The sequence below is a fragment of the Melospiza georgiana genome, chromosome 5 (genome assembly GCF_028018845.1).
Source record: "Melospiza georgiana isolate bMelGeo1 chromosome 5, bMelGeo1.pri, whole genome shotgun sequence".
NCBI lineage: Eukaryota > Metazoa > Chordata > Aves > Passeriformes > Passerellidae > Melospiza > Melospiza georgiana.
Genome location: NC_080434.1, coordinates 15,525,173 through 15,541,991, shown reverse-complemented (window position 1 = coordinate 15,541,991; position 16,819 = coordinate 15,525,173). Strand labels below are relative to the sequence as shown.

The 16,819-nt window shown below is 49.0% G+C and overlaps 3 protein-coding genes and 1 non-coding gene across 6 annotated transcripts in view; 2 read left to right on the top strand and 2 right to left on the bottom strand.

The window, feature by feature from the left end:
• Nucleotides 1-4,590: 4,590 nt before the first annotated feature.
• Nucleotides 4,591-5,025, bottom strand: LOC131084100 (ribonuclease CL2-like). The gene has a single exon (XM_058025214.1). It carries the CDS (start codon nucleotides 5,023-5,025, stop codon nucleotides 4,591-4,593), a length of 435 nt encoding a protein of 144 aa, XP_057881197.1.
• A 2,218-nt stretch (nucleotides 5,026-7,243) lies between these two features.
• On the top strand, nucleotides 7,244-10,823 carry RPS3A (ribosomal protein S3A). The gene is made up of 6 exons (XM_058023845.1): nucleotides 7,244-7,353; nucleotides 7,610-7,713; nucleotides 8,863-9,050; nucleotides 9,201-9,409; nucleotides 9,971-10,080; nucleotides 10,656-10,823. The coding sequence occupies exons 1-6, from the start codon at nucleotides 7,292-7,294 to the stop codon at nucleotides 10,775-10,777; spliced, it is 795 nt and encodes a 264-aa protein (XP_057879828.1). The 5' UTR covers nucleotides 7,244-7,291; the 3' UTR covers nucleotides 10,778-10,823.
• Nucleotides 10,322-10,391, top strand: LOC131084187 (small nucleolar RNA SNORD73). The gene has a single exon (XR_009114527.1). It is a non-coding gene; the product is annotated as a small nucleolar RNA SNORD73 (small nucleolar RNA).
• Nucleotides 10,824-12,707: 1,884 nt separating the features above from the next.
• SH3D19 (SH3 domain containing 19) overlaps nucleotides 12,708-16,819 on the bottom strand; it is an 81,729-nt gene continuing 77,617 nt past the window's right edge. For all 3 annotated transcript variants that reach the window (XM_058023842.1, XM_058023843.1, XM_058023844.1), the window contains exons 19-20: nucleotides 16,583-16,680; nucleotides 12,708-15,307 (exon numbers count right to left, since the gene is read on the bottom strand). In XM_058023842.1, the coding sequence (XP_057879825.1) occupies nucleotides 15,191-15,307; nucleotides 16,583-16,680 (215 nt within the window). In that variant the 3' untranslated portion in view covers nucleotides 12,708-15,190. The remainder of the gene's footprint in view (nucleotides 15,308-16,582; nucleotides 16,681-16,819) is intronic.

Below are 16,819 nucleotides of genomic sequence, written 5' to 3'. Positions count from 1 at the left end.
TTTAAATCTGTTTGGCTATGGTTGCTGCTGATGGGAGGAGATAGTTCCTTGGCTGGGCACCCATTTGCAATGAATTTCCCCTGATCCCCTTAGGGAGGAGGCTGTGCACGTCCCTGCCTGCTGGAAGAATGTGGGATGGCTCCAACTGCGACCGCTGGGAATTTTTTATACATTGACTTTCTTGCATCTGACTTTTGGGTCCACTTCCCTCTGGTACAGGTAGCAGGAGCTTTTCTGGCTTGAGACCCACTGTCCATCCCATGGATCATCCTGGGCACAACACACTGAAAGATCTGGCTCTGACTTGCTGCATGTGGTCTCACATGGGCCAGGAGAATGATGAAAGAGCTGGAGAACCTGTCTGAAGGAGCCCAGCATGTTTTTCTGAGATAAGATGAAGAGATGACTCAGTTTCTAAGCATGAATGTAGGGAAGAGGTTGGTGGCAGCTCTGCAGGAGAGCACTGAAAGAGACAGGACTGGCCATGACAGATCTATGTTGCGCTGGCAAGGGGGAGATAATTTGTAAGGCAGGTGGCTTGCAAACCTTTAGCTGTGTACTCAGTGGGCTCAAGAGGTAGCTAAACATTCAACCAGCCCACAAAACATGAGAATGGATCCATTTTGCATGCTGAGTTTCAGTTTAGTGACAAACACTGTTACAGGTATTGGCACAGGGCCTGCATGGTGTGAGATGTTAACTTGATCAAAACTCTTTACTTTGAGTTTGAGTGCTTGAGTCTGGTGTTTGTCTTGGCACCTTGCAGCAGCATTCCCAGCAGACCAGAGCCCAAGAGGTCAACAACAGCATTTTTCTGCTATATTTTTTTTAGATTGGGTGGGTGGCCTCTTGGTCGCATATGAACAGAAATTCTTAGCTCCTGGTTTTCCTTTTTGGTAGCTCATGCTTCTCCAGCCTAGGTTTTAGGTCTTAGCGTCAATGCTTGAACTGGAGAAGTGCATCAGAATTTCTGATGTGTAGCTGTTGTGGGAAAAGTGACACCTAAGCCTCAGCTGAGTGCCACAGCTGAGTGTGAAGACTTTGCTGTCTTATGCCATCCTTGTCTTTGCCATTCCCACCGTGCCATGAGCAGCAGCTCCCTTTTTCCTAGCAGGCATTCTTGTCCCCATGCCCAGGAACCTCTGCCAGAATGGTGGAGGGGATGGATCCTTGCCTGTGTGGCAGGGGACACAGATGACCCTGCACCCTGGGGGCCAAGTGTGTCACTCAGTCAGGGGGAAGGAGGATTGCAGGAAGTGTCTGACTGGGAGCTCAGCTGGAGGTGTGTATGCCATAGGGACAGTGCTGAGGAGCAGCCACTGGAGGAGCAGCACAGACCCAGAATCTCAGAGGTACTGCTGGAGGGGGAAAGGGCTGATTTCTTGTCTTGTACTGCCCCCAGGCAGCCTGGCAGCCCCTTTCCCAGTGGTCCAAGCACACAAGAAAGGTGGATGTGCCTCACAGAAACTGTCTTGTATTTTGCTGTATTTGTGCAAAGATGTATTTTAAGAGGAAGCAATAGATATACTGGAAAGAAGCTTTTTCCATGTCAATTTTGGCATGCATGGCATGCAGCAACAGCCTGGGTTCACAGGACTCGTTCTGCCAAACCCATGGAGCTGATACATGACTTTGCTGAGTAAATACTTCTGAAGGTCTTTGCAGTGCCTGCTTAAGCAATTCTCTGCTATGGTTCTGAAAAAAAATGCCCTTGCTTTTCAAGGAGCAGGAACAAATTTCCACAGTAGCACTGGAAATATTGACACACTGCTCATGCCTCTCATCTTATATCATCAAAGGCTGGGTGGTGGAAGCTTGTGAGCTGTAATGAAGTGCGTGATTCAGGATTATTTGTTTCATTTCCCTGTGCTAAACAAGCAACAGCCAGTTTCTGGTGAAGGAATTAATTGTTTGACAATAGAGTGAGTGAGCAGAGCAGGCTGACCACTGTCAAAGCAAAGTCTGGGCATGAAAGTCAAGCAGATATGACTCAGAGACAAGTTGTAGGCATATAGTGCTGTTCTTGAAACATTTTTGGTCACATTTTTCTTCAGAAAAAAAAAAGCACATAAATGGGAAGGGAGGCTGTTAAACAGGGCTGAAGAGGTCTGAACTGAGGTCCTCTCTCAGACTTTTCTGTGACCTTAGGAAAGTTTAACTCCGACCCACAAAGCGGAGATGATCAGTTTCTGTGTTACAAAGCAGAATGAACCACAAACCTCACAATTTCATGTTTGACTGTGTTGGGCAGGACATGAAAGTACCTAAATGAGGAACCAATGAGGAAATATATGCACTGATTTATTAAAACATAATATTGCAAAGTTCCTTCCTTTATTTTCAGGCACCAGTCGCTCCCTGGCTTTTTGTTGCTTGCTGCTATTACAAATTTGGTGACCACTGCCTGTAAATGGCCCGCTGCTGCTTGTGGCAAAAGCCACAACACCCTCTGGATTTCCTGATTCCTTTGTGGCTATTTTTTCCCTTTAGCCTTCACAAAGAACAGACACAAACATATGTTGAAGAAACACAGCTGCGTCTTAGGAGAAAACACAGCAGAGGAGTGAACCAACAGTGCAGTAATGGGATGGGATGTGCTGAAGTGGTGGAGCTGCCCTGCCATCAAATGGAGGATGCCAGGAATCATCCAATCTTTCCAGCAGACTCAGGTAGCTGCAGCATGCTGGGCATCCCAGAAATGGCACTGCTGTTTTGGGACTGCAGCTGTGTCCCCAGGACGGGTGCCCCCTCTCCCATGCACTTCAGAGCCTGAAGTGCAAAGCTTGTGGGGTAAATCTCAGTGATGATATGTTTCTCTGTCACTGCCAGGATGATCTCCCCTACCAGAGAACAAGTGGAGAGGTGGAATCCTCCTCCAAATCCTGAAGAACCAAGGGAGCAAGAAGCAGAGATCAAACCCTTGTACTTGCAGAGACCCCGAGTATTCCCTCCTGAGCCAGTCAGCTCCTCCCATGGCTAGGAGTGAGCAGGGTGGAGAAATTAGTCTGCTCTAAGTTGCTGGTCCAGAAATGCCCCAAATACCTTTGAAATACCCCAATTCCTTCCTAGTGCACAGAGAAGGGCTCCCCTCACTGGGCCTTGGTGGAGCTCACCAGTCCACGGATGGCCCTCAAAATGCCCTTCACCTGAATTTCAGGAAAGGAGCCCCGGAGTTACTTGAGGCACATAAGCAAGAGGTATTTTGGGGTGAGAGGAAAAGGATTGGGAAGACCGCTTTCTGCACTCCTTTTCCTCCACAGCAACACTTTCTGGATGCATTTGGGCTGCCTTTTTGTAGCAGCACAGCCCCTGGATGTCAGCAGTGCCATGGGATTTCTCAGGGCTCCCACAGCAGCAGGACCAGAGCAAAGGGGTCCCCCAGCCTGCTGGGCTGCATCAGGCAGAGTGCTGCCAGCACGTGCAGGGAGGTGATCCTGCTCCTCTGCTCAGCACCATTGGGACACACCTGGAGTCCTGGATCCAGTGGTGGACTGAGTACATGAGAGCCATGGACATACTGGAGAGAGTCCAGCAAGGAATTGATGATGATGAAGGGACTGGAGCATGTCTGATCAGAGCAGGAGCAGAGAGAGCGGGGACTGTTCAGCCTGGAGAAGAGAAGGCTCAAACAGGGGGAGCTTTTAAGTACTGACAGGGAGAATGAAGGACAAGAGGTGATGAACCCCAGCTGAAATTGTGAAATCATATCAAGACTCAGGAACACAACTTCTGTATGTGTGCATACTGTGTGTATGTGCTGGTATGTGTGTCCTGTGTGTGCTAATGCTGTGCTCGGAGCAGGGCAGTGAGTGTTGAATGCTTTGTGTTGTGTGTGGCTGCATGCTGTGTGCCCAGTGCAGGTTTTGTGTGCATTGTGTGCATGTGTTGTGTGTTCAGGGTGTGTGGGATGGTGGCTCAGGGCTCTGTGTGGCCCCAGCCAGGGCTCAGTCCTGTGGGGGCCCCAAGAGGGAGCAGCTTCAGCCCCAGAGAGGTCACAGGTGGGGTCAGAGGCATGTGGGAGATGGGGCAGACATGGGGGAATTTGGGGGTACCCAGGGAGGTTGTAAGGCATGTAGGAGGTTGGGAAACCCTGTGAGAGTTATGGGCTATCCAAGAAAGCAATTTGACACTCAGAGGGTCAGGACATTGGGGAGAGGACTAGGTGCACATCCAGGAGATTGATGGGCCTTGGGCTGGGAGGGTGCTGGTGGTTGTGGGGCACCTGTGGGAGTTGTGGGACACCCAAGAAAGGGGAGAGGGCACAGGAGAGGGCAGAGACACCCCAGGGGGCTATGGGACACCCAGGAGGCTGGTAAAACCCAGGGATTTGTAAGGCACGTGGGGGCTAAATACAGGATTGGGGTCACCCAAGGGGTTCGGGGTGGGGGGGTAGGATTGCAGGGTCCCACCACAAGGTGATGCTGGAGCCCAGGCCTGTGACACCTCCTTTATTGGCAGCACGAACAGAGCCCCTGACAGGAGGGAGGATCCATGAGGGCCCACGGGAGCGCCATGGCAGGCCTCACTGCGGGGCAGCACAAACAGAGCCCCTGATGGCACGGAGGGCCCATGAGACCACCACGGCAGGCCTCACTGCGGGGCCGTGTAGGTGCCGGCCAGGTGCACGGGCAGCCCGTCGCGGCAGGCCACGCGTACGTGCTGCTGGGCCTGCCGGGCGCGGTAGTTGCACGGCGGCCGCGTGTCCCCGCCGCGCAGGCGGCACATGGTCAGGCTCAGCGCGTTCGGCGTGCTCTGGAAGCCTGTCGCGGGGTCGGGCGCCTGCGAGCAGGCGGCCACCAGCTCGGCGGGCGGGGCGTGCACGAAGGTGTTGGAGGGCTTGCAGGGCCTGCCCGGGCCCGTCACCCGGCGCCGCGCCAGCATGGTCTCACAGTAGCGGTGCGCCGCCAGCGTGGACGTCCGCGGGCTGTCCACGTGCTGCCGCAGGAACTTCTCGTAGCGCGTCTCGCCCTCCGCCCCTGCCAGTGCTGCCAGCACCAGCGTCATGCACAGCACCCAGCCCGCCATGGACACCTGCGGAACGGGGGGTTACGGCCATCTGCACCTCTGGGCCCCCGACTGGAAATCCCACCCTGGACGCTTGGTTATTCTACAGAGTCCCCCTCCCAGATCCCTGGGTCCCATATACAAATCCCCCCCCAATGCCTGGGAGCTCTCTGGACAGGTGGGCTATCTGTGGATTCACCTGGATGCATGGGTCCTCTAAAGTCACGCACCCCCCAGAAGCCTCAGTCCCTCATGGAACACCCCCTAGCTGCTCCTCAGACCCCTGGCTCCCCTACAGATCCACCCCGTACCCCCACACCCGGATGCCATACACAGCCTCCCTTCCCCACTGGATGCTCGGGTTCCTCCCAGACCCCTCCCACAGACATTCTGGTCCCCGATGCACCCCGCACCTGTGTGCGCGCCTCAGTTTCCCTTATGGCCTCAGGGTCTCCGGGATCCCACTACTCTGGACCTCTTTTATACTGGCCCCAGCTGTGCCCAATGGGCAAGGATCCAGGAGGAGGGGCAGGGTAAAGAGCAAGGTCCAGTGGATGTCTGGGGAGAGCCAGGTGTCCAGGAGGCCCCGCTCACCCTCATGGCCCCCAAGGTCATTAGGCAGTCATTAACGAGCCACGTGACTGTCTGCGTGCATCCCCTTGGGTGGCCCCTGCCCACTCTGGCCTTGGCCACCTGTCCCATGAAAGGCAGGATACCTGGCTCCTTTTGGTGGCAGGGCAAGATCCATGGTTTCCTGGTGGCGGGCAGGATGTCACCATCTGGGGGGACATCATCTCTGGGGCAGCTGGCAGATGTTCCTACAACTCTTGAAAGATGTGGAACATCTATGGCTCTTCTGCAGTGCTAAGGGACCTACGTGTTCCTTTTCCCTGTGTCCCCTTGGAGGAAAATTCATACTCCTGGGAAGTGTCAGGATGCATTTTCCTCACTGCTACCTCCCATGTCCCAGCTGCTCCATTGATGCAGAGAGAAGCACAGAGCCAGGAGCCAGCCTGAGCCCACCAAACACTCCTTTCCCTTGACCATCGTAATGGAGCCCCAAGGAAAGCGTGTCCCCTCCAGACACAGTCTGCTTTCCACTGTCCTGGTGTGGTGCAAAAGGGATGGCGCCCACAGGAGGAGGAACAAACCTGGATGCTTGGCAGCGGGCTGTCTCTAGCAGGCATGGTGCAGGTACCTATGCTGGATCCCATCCTACCCGGCACAGCCTCAGGCATGTCCTTGCCAGAGGCTGCTGTGAGGCTCATTGGTGAGCCACAGCCTGTGGTCACCCCTTGTCCAGGGAGGCCCCAGGTGCCTGGCACTATCCTGGGCACGGCTTCTCCATGTGCCATCTCTGCCCATGCCCGAGGGCTGAGCGGAGCCTCCTCCTGCCTTGTGTGGGGCGGAGAGGACCCCCTGGCCGAGGCATCTGGGGCAGCCCAGACCAAACTTCTGGCTGTCCCCTCGCGCCCCAAGGCCTGGGAAAGCTGCCGACATTAGGAACAGAGTCTAGTTTAGAAAGGAGATATTATTTATTCTGCATGGGATGCAAACTGGAGGTTTGACAAACACATCATGGGGTTTTAAAAAGTAACATCTTTTATACAGTAAAATTTACATGAGCCCCCCTGTCTAAAGCATATTCCTCGTCTATCGATGTATATTTATTTGTATGATGGTACTCTTATGTGATGCTTGAAATACATTGAGTTCATTAAGCAACTTCCATTGTAGAAAATACCAGATGACATCAGTTACGTTTACAAAAGGTGACGAGATTCAGCCTGGGGACAGATCATTCAGCTTGAAGACACCAGACTGGGCAGGAGGCGGCAGCTGCCTTTCACCGGGGTACAGTCGGTGCAGCGAACCCCGTCCCTGTGGCCCTGCCCGTCCGCACAGCGGCCCCACTTTCGGGGAGCAGGGACCGGGAGGGCCGGGCGGGAGATCGGGAGTGGCGGGCCTGGGGATCGGCAGCGCCGGGCCGGGGCATCGGAAGTGCCGTGCCGGGCCGGGCCGGGCCAGGCGCTCCCAGGGCCGGGCGTTCCGCAGGGATCCAGGCGGGGGCGCTGACGGGCACGGGCTCCCCCCGCCCCCCCCGCGTCGTTGGTTCCGTCCCGCCGTGGTACGTCCCGGGCGGGCCGCCCCCACCCCCGCCCCCGCCCCCGCCCCCGCCCCCGGCGCTGGAGGCGGCCCGGTTCTCGCAGGTCTCGCGCGAGCGCCGCTCTCGTATAATCTCGCGGGAGCGCGCGCGCCCCGCCCTTTCCGCGGCGCGGGCCGGACCATGGCGGTCGGGAAGAACAAGCGCCTCACCAAGGGCGGCAAGAAGGGCGCCAAGAAGAAAGTGTAAGGGCGGCAGGGGCGAGGGCGGGCGGTGCCCGGGGGCGCCGGGCGGGGCGCCGCGGCGGCGGGATGGCGGGGATGCGGGGCGGATGGCGGCGGCGGCCCGGCCGGAGCAGGGCCGATGCTGTCATGGCGTCAGGCGGGCGGGCGTGGGCCCGGCGGGGCGGGAGCAGCGGCGGGCAGTCGGGGAGGAAGGTCTTACTGCAGCCCGGTGCGCCCCGAGAACGTCGGCTAAAAAATCTAATTCCTTTGATTTAAGGGTCGACCCTTTCTCCAAGAAGGACTGGTACGATGTCAAAGCACCGGCGATGTTCAATATCCGGAACATCGGGAAGACGCTTGTCACCAGGACTCAAGGAACTAGTGAGTATTTGGGGTTGGTGCAGTACAGCGGATTGTGTTGGCTCCATGTGCTGGCTCCAAGCGGTTAAAGAACTTCGTGGATAAAAGACTGATGAAAAATGGGTTTTGCTTGTACTGTTAGGAGCTTGGCAGCTAGAAAAGTTGGGTGATTTGAGTGGATTTTTTTCTTTTTTGAGTTGACCGTGTTGCTTGAATAAATGAGCTTAGCTGCAGGAAGTTCGTATACTGGGCTCCCTTTTGTACAAGAATGCCAAACCATGGAAGGAAGGGCCTGAAGTTTCTTATGAGCTTCCTCTTGTGGTAACTTGGCAAGTTGGGAAAAGTTCAAGAAGTAAGCACTAGTTGTGATTGTCACCGGGGGACATGTGGGACAGTGCCACAGGCGACCTTAGTCCTTATAGGATCGCAGCGACCGGCACATCAAGACACTGAAATATCTGAAATTTAAAGGTTTTGGGTAAAGATTAGAGCCAGAATTGCTGGCTTATTGTGAGGACTGATGTATCACTGGGGATAAATTCGGTTTTATATCCTCTGGCACACCTTAAGAAGAGGAGACCTCTGTTGGGAATGCAGAGGGGTCTGGATAGAGGTAACCCTGTTTTTGGAGGCTTAGCCATGCAGAATGGCTAAATAGCTTTGTGATACTCTGCTGGCTGCAGTAAGAGTTAGGATGATGATTGTTACTTTGAGCTGTAACATGTGAAACAGTTAAAATGAGGGTCACGGCCAAACGAAGTGTGAACCAGCCAGTGTTGTTAAAATGGTTCCTCGTTGGAGGAGGAGCTGGGAAATTTTTATGCCGGGCTGTTCATTGCTGCTTCACCCCTGCTGAGCACTTGTGGCTTTTTATGTTTGGTTTTCTCATTGCTGTTGATAATTTCCAAATGCTCTATAGCCCCTTTATGCTTGAAACAAACCAAATTACTACACGTGGTGGGATCTGCTGTGTGCTGCTGTTCATATCCCACACCTGGCACTATTGCTTTGAAAAGATTCCTCCCAAAGGGAGAAATTGCCAGCCTTGCTGGCTCTGTGATCACATTAGAGAACATCAGAGAACAGGATTCCAGAGGGAATTCAGTGCCTGATTTGAAGGATGTGCTCCTAATGTTAATCTAAGGTGTTTTGTTCTGTTCCACCCCACAGAAATTGCCTCTGACGGGCTGAAGGGCCGCGTGTTTGAGGTGAGCCTGGCTGATCTGCAGAATGATGAGGTTGCCTTCCGCAAATTCAAACTGATCACTGAGGACGTTCAGGGCAAAAATTGTCTGACCAACTTCCATGGGATGGACCTCACACGGGACAAAATGTGCTCCATGGTGAAAAAATGGCAGGTGTGTGAGAAACAGCATCGCTGCGGTGCCTCAGGGAGGGAGGGAGGGAGGGAAGCGCTGTGCCTGGCAGAGCCGTGTCTGAAGTGTGGGCGTGTGGGGCTGGGCAGCCTGTGCTGCAGCGGGCCAAACCTTCAGTGCTTCCTCTTGCAGACAATGATTGAGGCCCACGTGGATGTCAAGACTACGGATGGGTACCTGCTGCGCCTCTTCTGCGTGGGCTTCACCAAGAAGCGCAATAACCAAATCCGCAAGACCTCCTACGCCCAGCACCAGCAGGTCCGGCAGATCCGCAAGAAAATGATGGAGATCATGACCCGGGAGGTGCAGACCAATGACCTGAAGGAAGTTGTCAATAAGCTGTAAGCTTTGCCACTGTTCTCTTTTCTCCCCTACAGTTTAAATCCTTATTTGGGGGTTGATTGTTGCTGAGTGCCTGGGGAGTGCTGGTGTGTTCCAGGCTGTTGGTCAGAGACCAGGCAAGGAGCCCCTCGTGTGGAAAAGCCTTTTGTGTAAATGGCCTCTGTCAGTCTCTGTGTCCTGTCTGACCTGAATCCACTGTCACGTTTGCATAAATGTAAAATCACTTTCCAGAAGATTTCTGGTTCACATTTCTACAGACTAAAGCTGTAATTCTGATCTACTGGGGCTGTGAATGCTCTGAGCTCTTCTGATAGAAGAATCTCTCAGTGTGCTGATTGCTTCCAGAAGTTTGCAGGTTTGCTCTCAAAATGAGCAGTTGCACTATGTCCCTTCTAATGTTGGAAGGGAGGTGTCTTAGACTCTAAATGTACTTGGAGAAAATTGTCAAAGTGATGATACAAACTTTTGTAGAATATTTTGTATTAAGGATTTTTTTAAGCCTGTGTTGCTGCTGCAGAAGCAGGCAGTTTTTAGCATTGTGTTGCTCTGTGATTGCTCAGGATCCCAGACAGCATTGGCAAGGACATTGAGAAGGCCTGTCAGTCCATTTACCCTCTGCACGACGTCTACGTGCGCAAGGTGAAGATGCTCAAGAAGCCCAAGTTTGAATGTAAGTGTGTTCCTGCAGACATCTGGGGGAGGGTGTGGAAAGGAGGCAGTTTAAATGTGTTTGCTTTTGGATAAAGATGGTACAACAGCCTCAGTGAGCTTTAGTAGTTGTAGAAGGGAAGGTGTGTCCTTGTTCTCATGTGTGGCTTCCAGGATTGAAAGCCAAGCAGTGAGCATCCATGTTGGAGCTTCTTGCAGTCTCACCTGGAATTGCTGCTGAATGTTAAAAGCTTTGCTTTGGGAATGAATGATGACAAAATGTTTCGGTCCCAGATGATGTGGAATGATTCCATTTCCCCAATTTCTGACATTCCCGTGTAATGCAGCAGTAGGTGCTTGAGTCCAGATCCTTTTAGGAAAAGGTGTCATTTGCAGTTTCATTGCACAGCTTTATTTCACTGCTTGATCTGACTGTCACTGCAGCAGCATCTCTGTGCATGAGCCGTCTGCAATGGACTTAGTCCTAGCGACAGAAAACATTCTGGTGGTTCCATTTGTGTGTGATGAGTAATGGAGTAATTTAAAACTGTTCAAACAGGTCCATCTCTCACTGTTTGTGTCACTGCTTCTTTTTAGTGGGCAAGCTGATGGAGCTGCATGGTGAAGGTGGTGGTGCTGGAAAGCCCTCTGGGGATGAGACTGGCACCAAGGTAGAGCGAGCTGATGGATATGAGCCGCCCGTGCAAGAGTCTGTGTGAAACTCAAAATTGGTGGAAAATAAAAGGTTTTAATATACAGAACTAACGCTTGGTTGGTTGCCTCTGTTGCTCCTGGACAATATTGGTACTGGATGTGTGGATGAGTTTTCAGTAACGTAAACTTACAGCCTTGGTTTAAAAAACAATTAAAATAAAAGAAGTAATTGTGTACTTCTCCAGTTGTGTTGTAGAGGGGAGTGGACGAAGGTGGGTTGTCCTTTCTGTGGATTCTCTGTGTTGGTTTTACCCAGTAATTTTAGTCCTCACCAAAAAAACCTTGTGTATGTGTGCAGAGGTTGTATTGGTAAGAGGTGCTTCACAGAGTACAGGGAAGGCAGAAATTGCACAGGGAGACCTGTGTCAGAATTTTTTGTCAGTATTATTGAGAAGTTTTATCCAGATGACTTGCTTCAGAATAATATGCATATATTTAAATTCCTTGGTAATTGAATACAACCTCTCATGGGATAGGTGTGGTCTCTGGTGGTCAGGTGGTGTTTGAAGGTGTTAAGGTTGTAATTGTGATGATGGAAGCAGTGTTAGTTAATTGAGCATTACAGAAATCCAGAATGTGTTTGAGCAGTGGAGTTGGGTGTTGGATTTTAACCTGTCAGAACTGAGGGATGACTGTATTGGAAGACCCGTGGAACTTCAGGGGAAAAAGATTCTGTAAAGAGGCAATGGTGTGTGTTTTGAAAACAAAGCACTTAAATGTTTTGCTGAGTAATTTTGTTTTTTCTGTTATCTAACAGCATTTTTGATTCTTGCTCAACTTACTTTGGCTTATAAGTGAAGGAGTGTTTTTTTCTGGCTAAAATTAGTTTTGTGTGCTATGGATGTGTTTGTTTAGGCCAACAAACCTAAAGTTAGTCCTGTTAAATTGTTGGTTAAGTTAGTGATTTAAAACCTGAGAGCAAAACCTGGAATTCACTGAGATTAGTGGCTCTTGCAACTGGTTGTCACAGAGCTTAGGACAAGAAATAAAGGAAAATAGTGAAAATGTTACTGTTCCAACAAAGCTAATGGAGTAAAGGAGAAGGGGGTTCTGCTACCCATGAAGGCTGTACTGTTCCCTGCCAGGGATTTTCACATTTTCCTAGGCAAAATGAGAAGAATGCTTTTGAACTTACTTCAGAACGCTGCAGGTGATGTGACTTTGTCTTGTGATTCCAAGTTAGAGTTTTAATATGTTCTGGTTTTTCTACTTTGTGTACTGGAAGGAAGAGCAGTGAGTGCTCAACACTCAGAACCTTGGAACAGGGGGAAGGAATCATGTTGCTTTTCTGTTTCCCTCTGTACTGCTGAGGCAGGTGTCACCTGCCTCCAGGAATCCCAGACAGCCACATTTTTGAAACCATAGGTTTTATTTGTTACTTGCATATCTAAGGACTGTTGCCAAAAGGTTAGTCAAAGAGGATTGGGGGAAAGAACAGGAACTTGGGCTTTTTCAGGCTTTTAAATGTATTGTTAGGAACAGTGCATTGCCATGCAGGCATTCTGGGTAAGTGTAGGCTCTGTAATGTGATGTCAGGTGGGGCAAAAGCAGGAAGGAAGATACTGTGAGTCATCCTCTGTATTCTCTCATCAAACACCAGCTGAAAAATCATGGAGTATGAAAGCAGCATTCAGCAGAGCACACCTAAATTATGTGCAGGATCAGCCTGTGTCATCTTCACAATGTTCTCACAGTGAGAAACACAGTGTGTGTGATGCCCTATGGTAGCAGGTAGAAAAATGTGATAGGTTCTGCAGGTGGTGAGTGTGAGGCATACCCAAGTGCAAAGGATAACCTGTTAAAATCATCCACAATCTGAAGGGTTTGGACTGCTTGTCTGGGGGTGGGTGTCACTTTGAAGAATGAGATCTTTCAAACTGTCAAGTGGAAAGCTCTGCCTTCCACAACATAATACAATTAAAATGCCATCATGACTTAATTATAAAAATTTTATTGGTTAAATACATTCTTAATTTACAGAGGTACCATAACAAACTTACTGGACTTAACAAAGGTTTATTTAGGACACTGTTCATTGTACACAGAACAAAGATATCTTCCTGAAGATATTTCTAGAGGATGGGTCAAACAAAATATTTTGGTAAGTGAGGCTTTTATTCTAATGCATGGAGATCTAGCAGGATTTCAAGGTTACAGCTGGGATTTGCTACTACATTGCAGTTAATATTTGCACTCCACCTCAGTCTCGGCTTTTTTGTACACCTTAGGAATCTTCTGTTGTGGTCTGTATGCAGTCTTACGGTGGTGTTGGGCATTGCCTTAGGAGAATCCTGCCCTGTACAAGCCGAGCATCTCCCTTGCTGCAGCGTCACACGGACGCCTTTCAGCTGCCTGCAGCCACGCGAGCAGCCCTTAGATGGCACTCGGTGCTCTGAGTAAAGGCCTTGCTGCTGCTCCTGCCCTGCCCCACGGGGAGGAGGAGATCACGTACAGCAGAGTGGTCTTGGCAATGAACAGGCACCGACTTTGAACATTCAGTGAAGTTACAAAAACAACTGGTTAAGACACAGTTATAAAAATGGGAAAGAGGAAATTGAAAAAAATATAAAAAAATCAATTCTACTTTTGAGACTTGTATCAAAACCTTAGAAAACTGCCAGACAAACAGTAAGTAAACATCATACACTTCAGCCTCATCTGCCACCACACTGGTGTGGTGTGTCTTTGAAGGACCTGGCAATTCCTTGGATTTCTTTAGGACACGACTGGTTTTTTGGAATAAACAAGAATCTTTAGAATCTCCTAACAGGAAAACTTGGGAGAGTGAGAAGGATTGTCCTTGGCTGTGGACTGACTGCCCCATGATTATTCCACAGGAGTTCTGCACGGGCTTGGTGGGGATGCTGAGTAACAGCTGTAGCCATTGCTGCATTTCCAGCCTTCTAGAACAGCACGTAACAGTATTTTGCTTATGTTAATCCCTACTGGAAGTAGAAGTCCAGCTCCTCAGCTCATTCAAACTTTGTGTGATTATCATTCCCCAGTTGTGTGAGGGGGTACTGGTGTAGTTTAAACACAGAGCAGAACACAAAGGGGGGCTGAGTCTGTCTGTGCAAGTTCTGTGGCCTGGCAGTGACTGCTGGGTGAATGGTGCTGAGGCACTCAGACTCGCTCCCGGTGAGCTCCAGTCTGCCATGGGACTGGATGCCCATTCCCTGCTGTTACAAAAAGGGACTGACTACCAGAAGTTCCTATAATGTGAAACTACCTCAATCACATCCCTCTTAGCTGGTCAGTCCAGCTACACTGCTGCTCTGTACCAAGTGCCTTGGTGAGAGCTGCTTGGAGTAACCTCTTGCCAGGCATGTTTTCCTTAAGGCCTCCACAGGCAGTTTATAAGGATGCTCAGTGTATTTGGTATGTGGCAACAAACTGGAAACTAATCCCACGTCTGCTGAAAACTAAACCCAAGGCTCTATAATATCCTTCATGTTAAGGATAGGAATAGTGTTACTGAAGTTCCAGTGCTTCAGTGACAAATAAAATGCAGACTGGGTGAACACTGGCTTTCCACTTCCATGAGGGGAGTGGAGGGGCAAATAGTTGGAATAGTGCAGCTACTCCATGGCTGGGATCTGAGAAAGCTCCATAGACACTAACTTCAGCTGGAAAGAAGGGTATGATGGTGCTCTAAGAACAGTGGGCAGTAGGAGAAAACTAAACCTGTACTTTCAAAGTATTTTGGGGAAAGTGAGGAAGGTCTAAGATGATTCATACTGATTTAAACAGAATTCATTAAGAGGCAAAATACTTAAAAATTTTACTTTTGTGATCTTGCTGTATGAGCAGCCTGGGCTAAGAATAGAAGGATACTATGCAAGGATTTATTTCTCCATTTCCCCTCTTACCACTATTAGATTCAATACCTTTCTACTATGAAATACCAGTTATTTTTCTTATCCTCTAAGTCATAAAACAAGTGGATTCTACTGCTAATGTGGAACTCAAGCAGTAATGAAACCTGAATATCAAACTTCATCTACATACTGAGTGCTGTAGTTATATATTAAAACAATTTTAAAAGTTTGGATCTTAAGAAGTTCAAAGAAGGCCAAAGCAGCTTATGTTATGCAGACTTTGTGCATGATAAATATAATACCAGAGAGTAAACACACTAGAATGCTATATAAGTTAAAATGGTGTTGCACCACAGTATTTCCCTAGTTGGAAATGGCTAAAAAGCCTGCTTGTTTTGCTCTCTGAGCATTCATGAAACATGATAACATACACTGTCACAAAAGACTTAAATTTTCTTATCTGACTTCAAGATACTACTATGACTGTCTAGAAAAAGTAGTGCAAAACATTGATAATCAACACTTGTTGATGTCTTTGCTGTGCCTTTAGGGTAGAAAACATTCTCTCCCACACGCAGGGAGTAGTAGAAAGGCAACACTTCATGGTGTTTTTAAAATCTGAACAAAGTTCCTGGGAAATATCCCAGACTTTCCTAGTATCTCTCCACTCATCCAGTCCTCGTCTACAGATTCCAGCTCTGTTATCATGTCACCTGCCTGTAAGAGAAGGAGCAGTGTGAGTCAGTACAGCTTACTGTGCAGCCTTACTGAGCAATGCTAATGCATGCAGAGCTGATCCTCTTTAGAAACAATTTATATCAATCAAAGAGAAGAGGGGTCAGATGTGGCCAGTCTCTTCTGTTGGTTACATCTGCTGAAGCTTTTCCTAGGCTAAATACTTGTCCATGCTGAGAAATCACCACCTTCAGGGGGACAGAAGAGCACTGCTGGATAACTTCTCATGTTGCTTTGCCTCTCCAGGTATGTTAAGAGCTGGCTCATGGGGCCCCTGCTTTAGTGCTTATTTGTGTGTGTTTCTGGGCTTTGGTTTCTTAAAACACTGGAAAGATTTTTTTTAATTTAATCCCAGTATTTTCTAGTACTTGGAAACTTTCCCAAAAAAAAGGAAAAGCAATCTAAAAGCTCAGTATGGCCATTTAAATCACAGATCCTGTGTTTGGTACTGGTTCTTGTTCTCACTGTCCCATGCCACATCCTTCATCTGAAGTACTGGCCTTTCTTTCGGTACCTCTATTCCTCTTTTCTGCTTTAAAGGATCATCTATCCTTTCAGCATTGCAAGCTGCTAATGGTGAAACTAGTTTGCTGGTTTTAGAAGAGAAAATACTGTGTTGCAGTTCCTGTGAAAGTCTACTGCTTCTCAGATACTTGCTTTTGAGAACATGGTTACCTAAATCATGACTTTGCATACCAAGGGCACTCTGTCTCTTGTTCATGCTTAATATGATCTGGGCATCCAGCATGTATTTAATTTTTCCCCTTGTTCCCATGGCAACTCTGAATTGTGTTGCCAGTTCAAGATGCTGCTGTACTAGGTTTCCCTCAGAGGCCTGGCTGCTGTAGTATTGGCACTCTCACCATTGCCTCCTACTCAGAGTTTTCTTCCTAGTCCAAAGAGAGGCTCCCTTGACCATATCAACCAATCAGGAACTGAATGTACTGCAAAATAAGGTTTGTTTATCTTGTCATGTTAACTAGATCAGAGAAGTCAAGAATTCTGCAACTCCTGAGCTCCTTCCAGTGTTTTAATGAAGATTTTTGCTGATAGGTAACAGGAGTGATAAGGGAAAAATGTTTTTTAGAGAGACCACTTATCAAATGTGTTAATATCTATGCATATTAATATCTATGTTAATATCTATGTGCTTCATCCTTCTTGTTTAAAGCCTACATTCAAAGGGGATGAACCTTATTTTTAGCACTCCTTAGGAGCGTGAGACCTCTTGAAAATTGGTCTAAGAGAGGTACTTACTTTAAAGGAAAGCTCATCTTCATTTTCTCCATGAAAATCATAAAGAGCTTTGGCTTTTCCTTTCTTCCCTCCTCCAGGCTGTGACAGCTCTATCCTGGCTACAGAACACGGACAAGAGAAGTTAACTTACATGGGAGTGAAATAAATCTCTGTTTCTGGAGAAGTTTCCTGTCATTCTCTTGTTCTCTCCCCACTATTGTGCTACAGGTTGTCCAAATGTTATTGCTACTGCTGTAC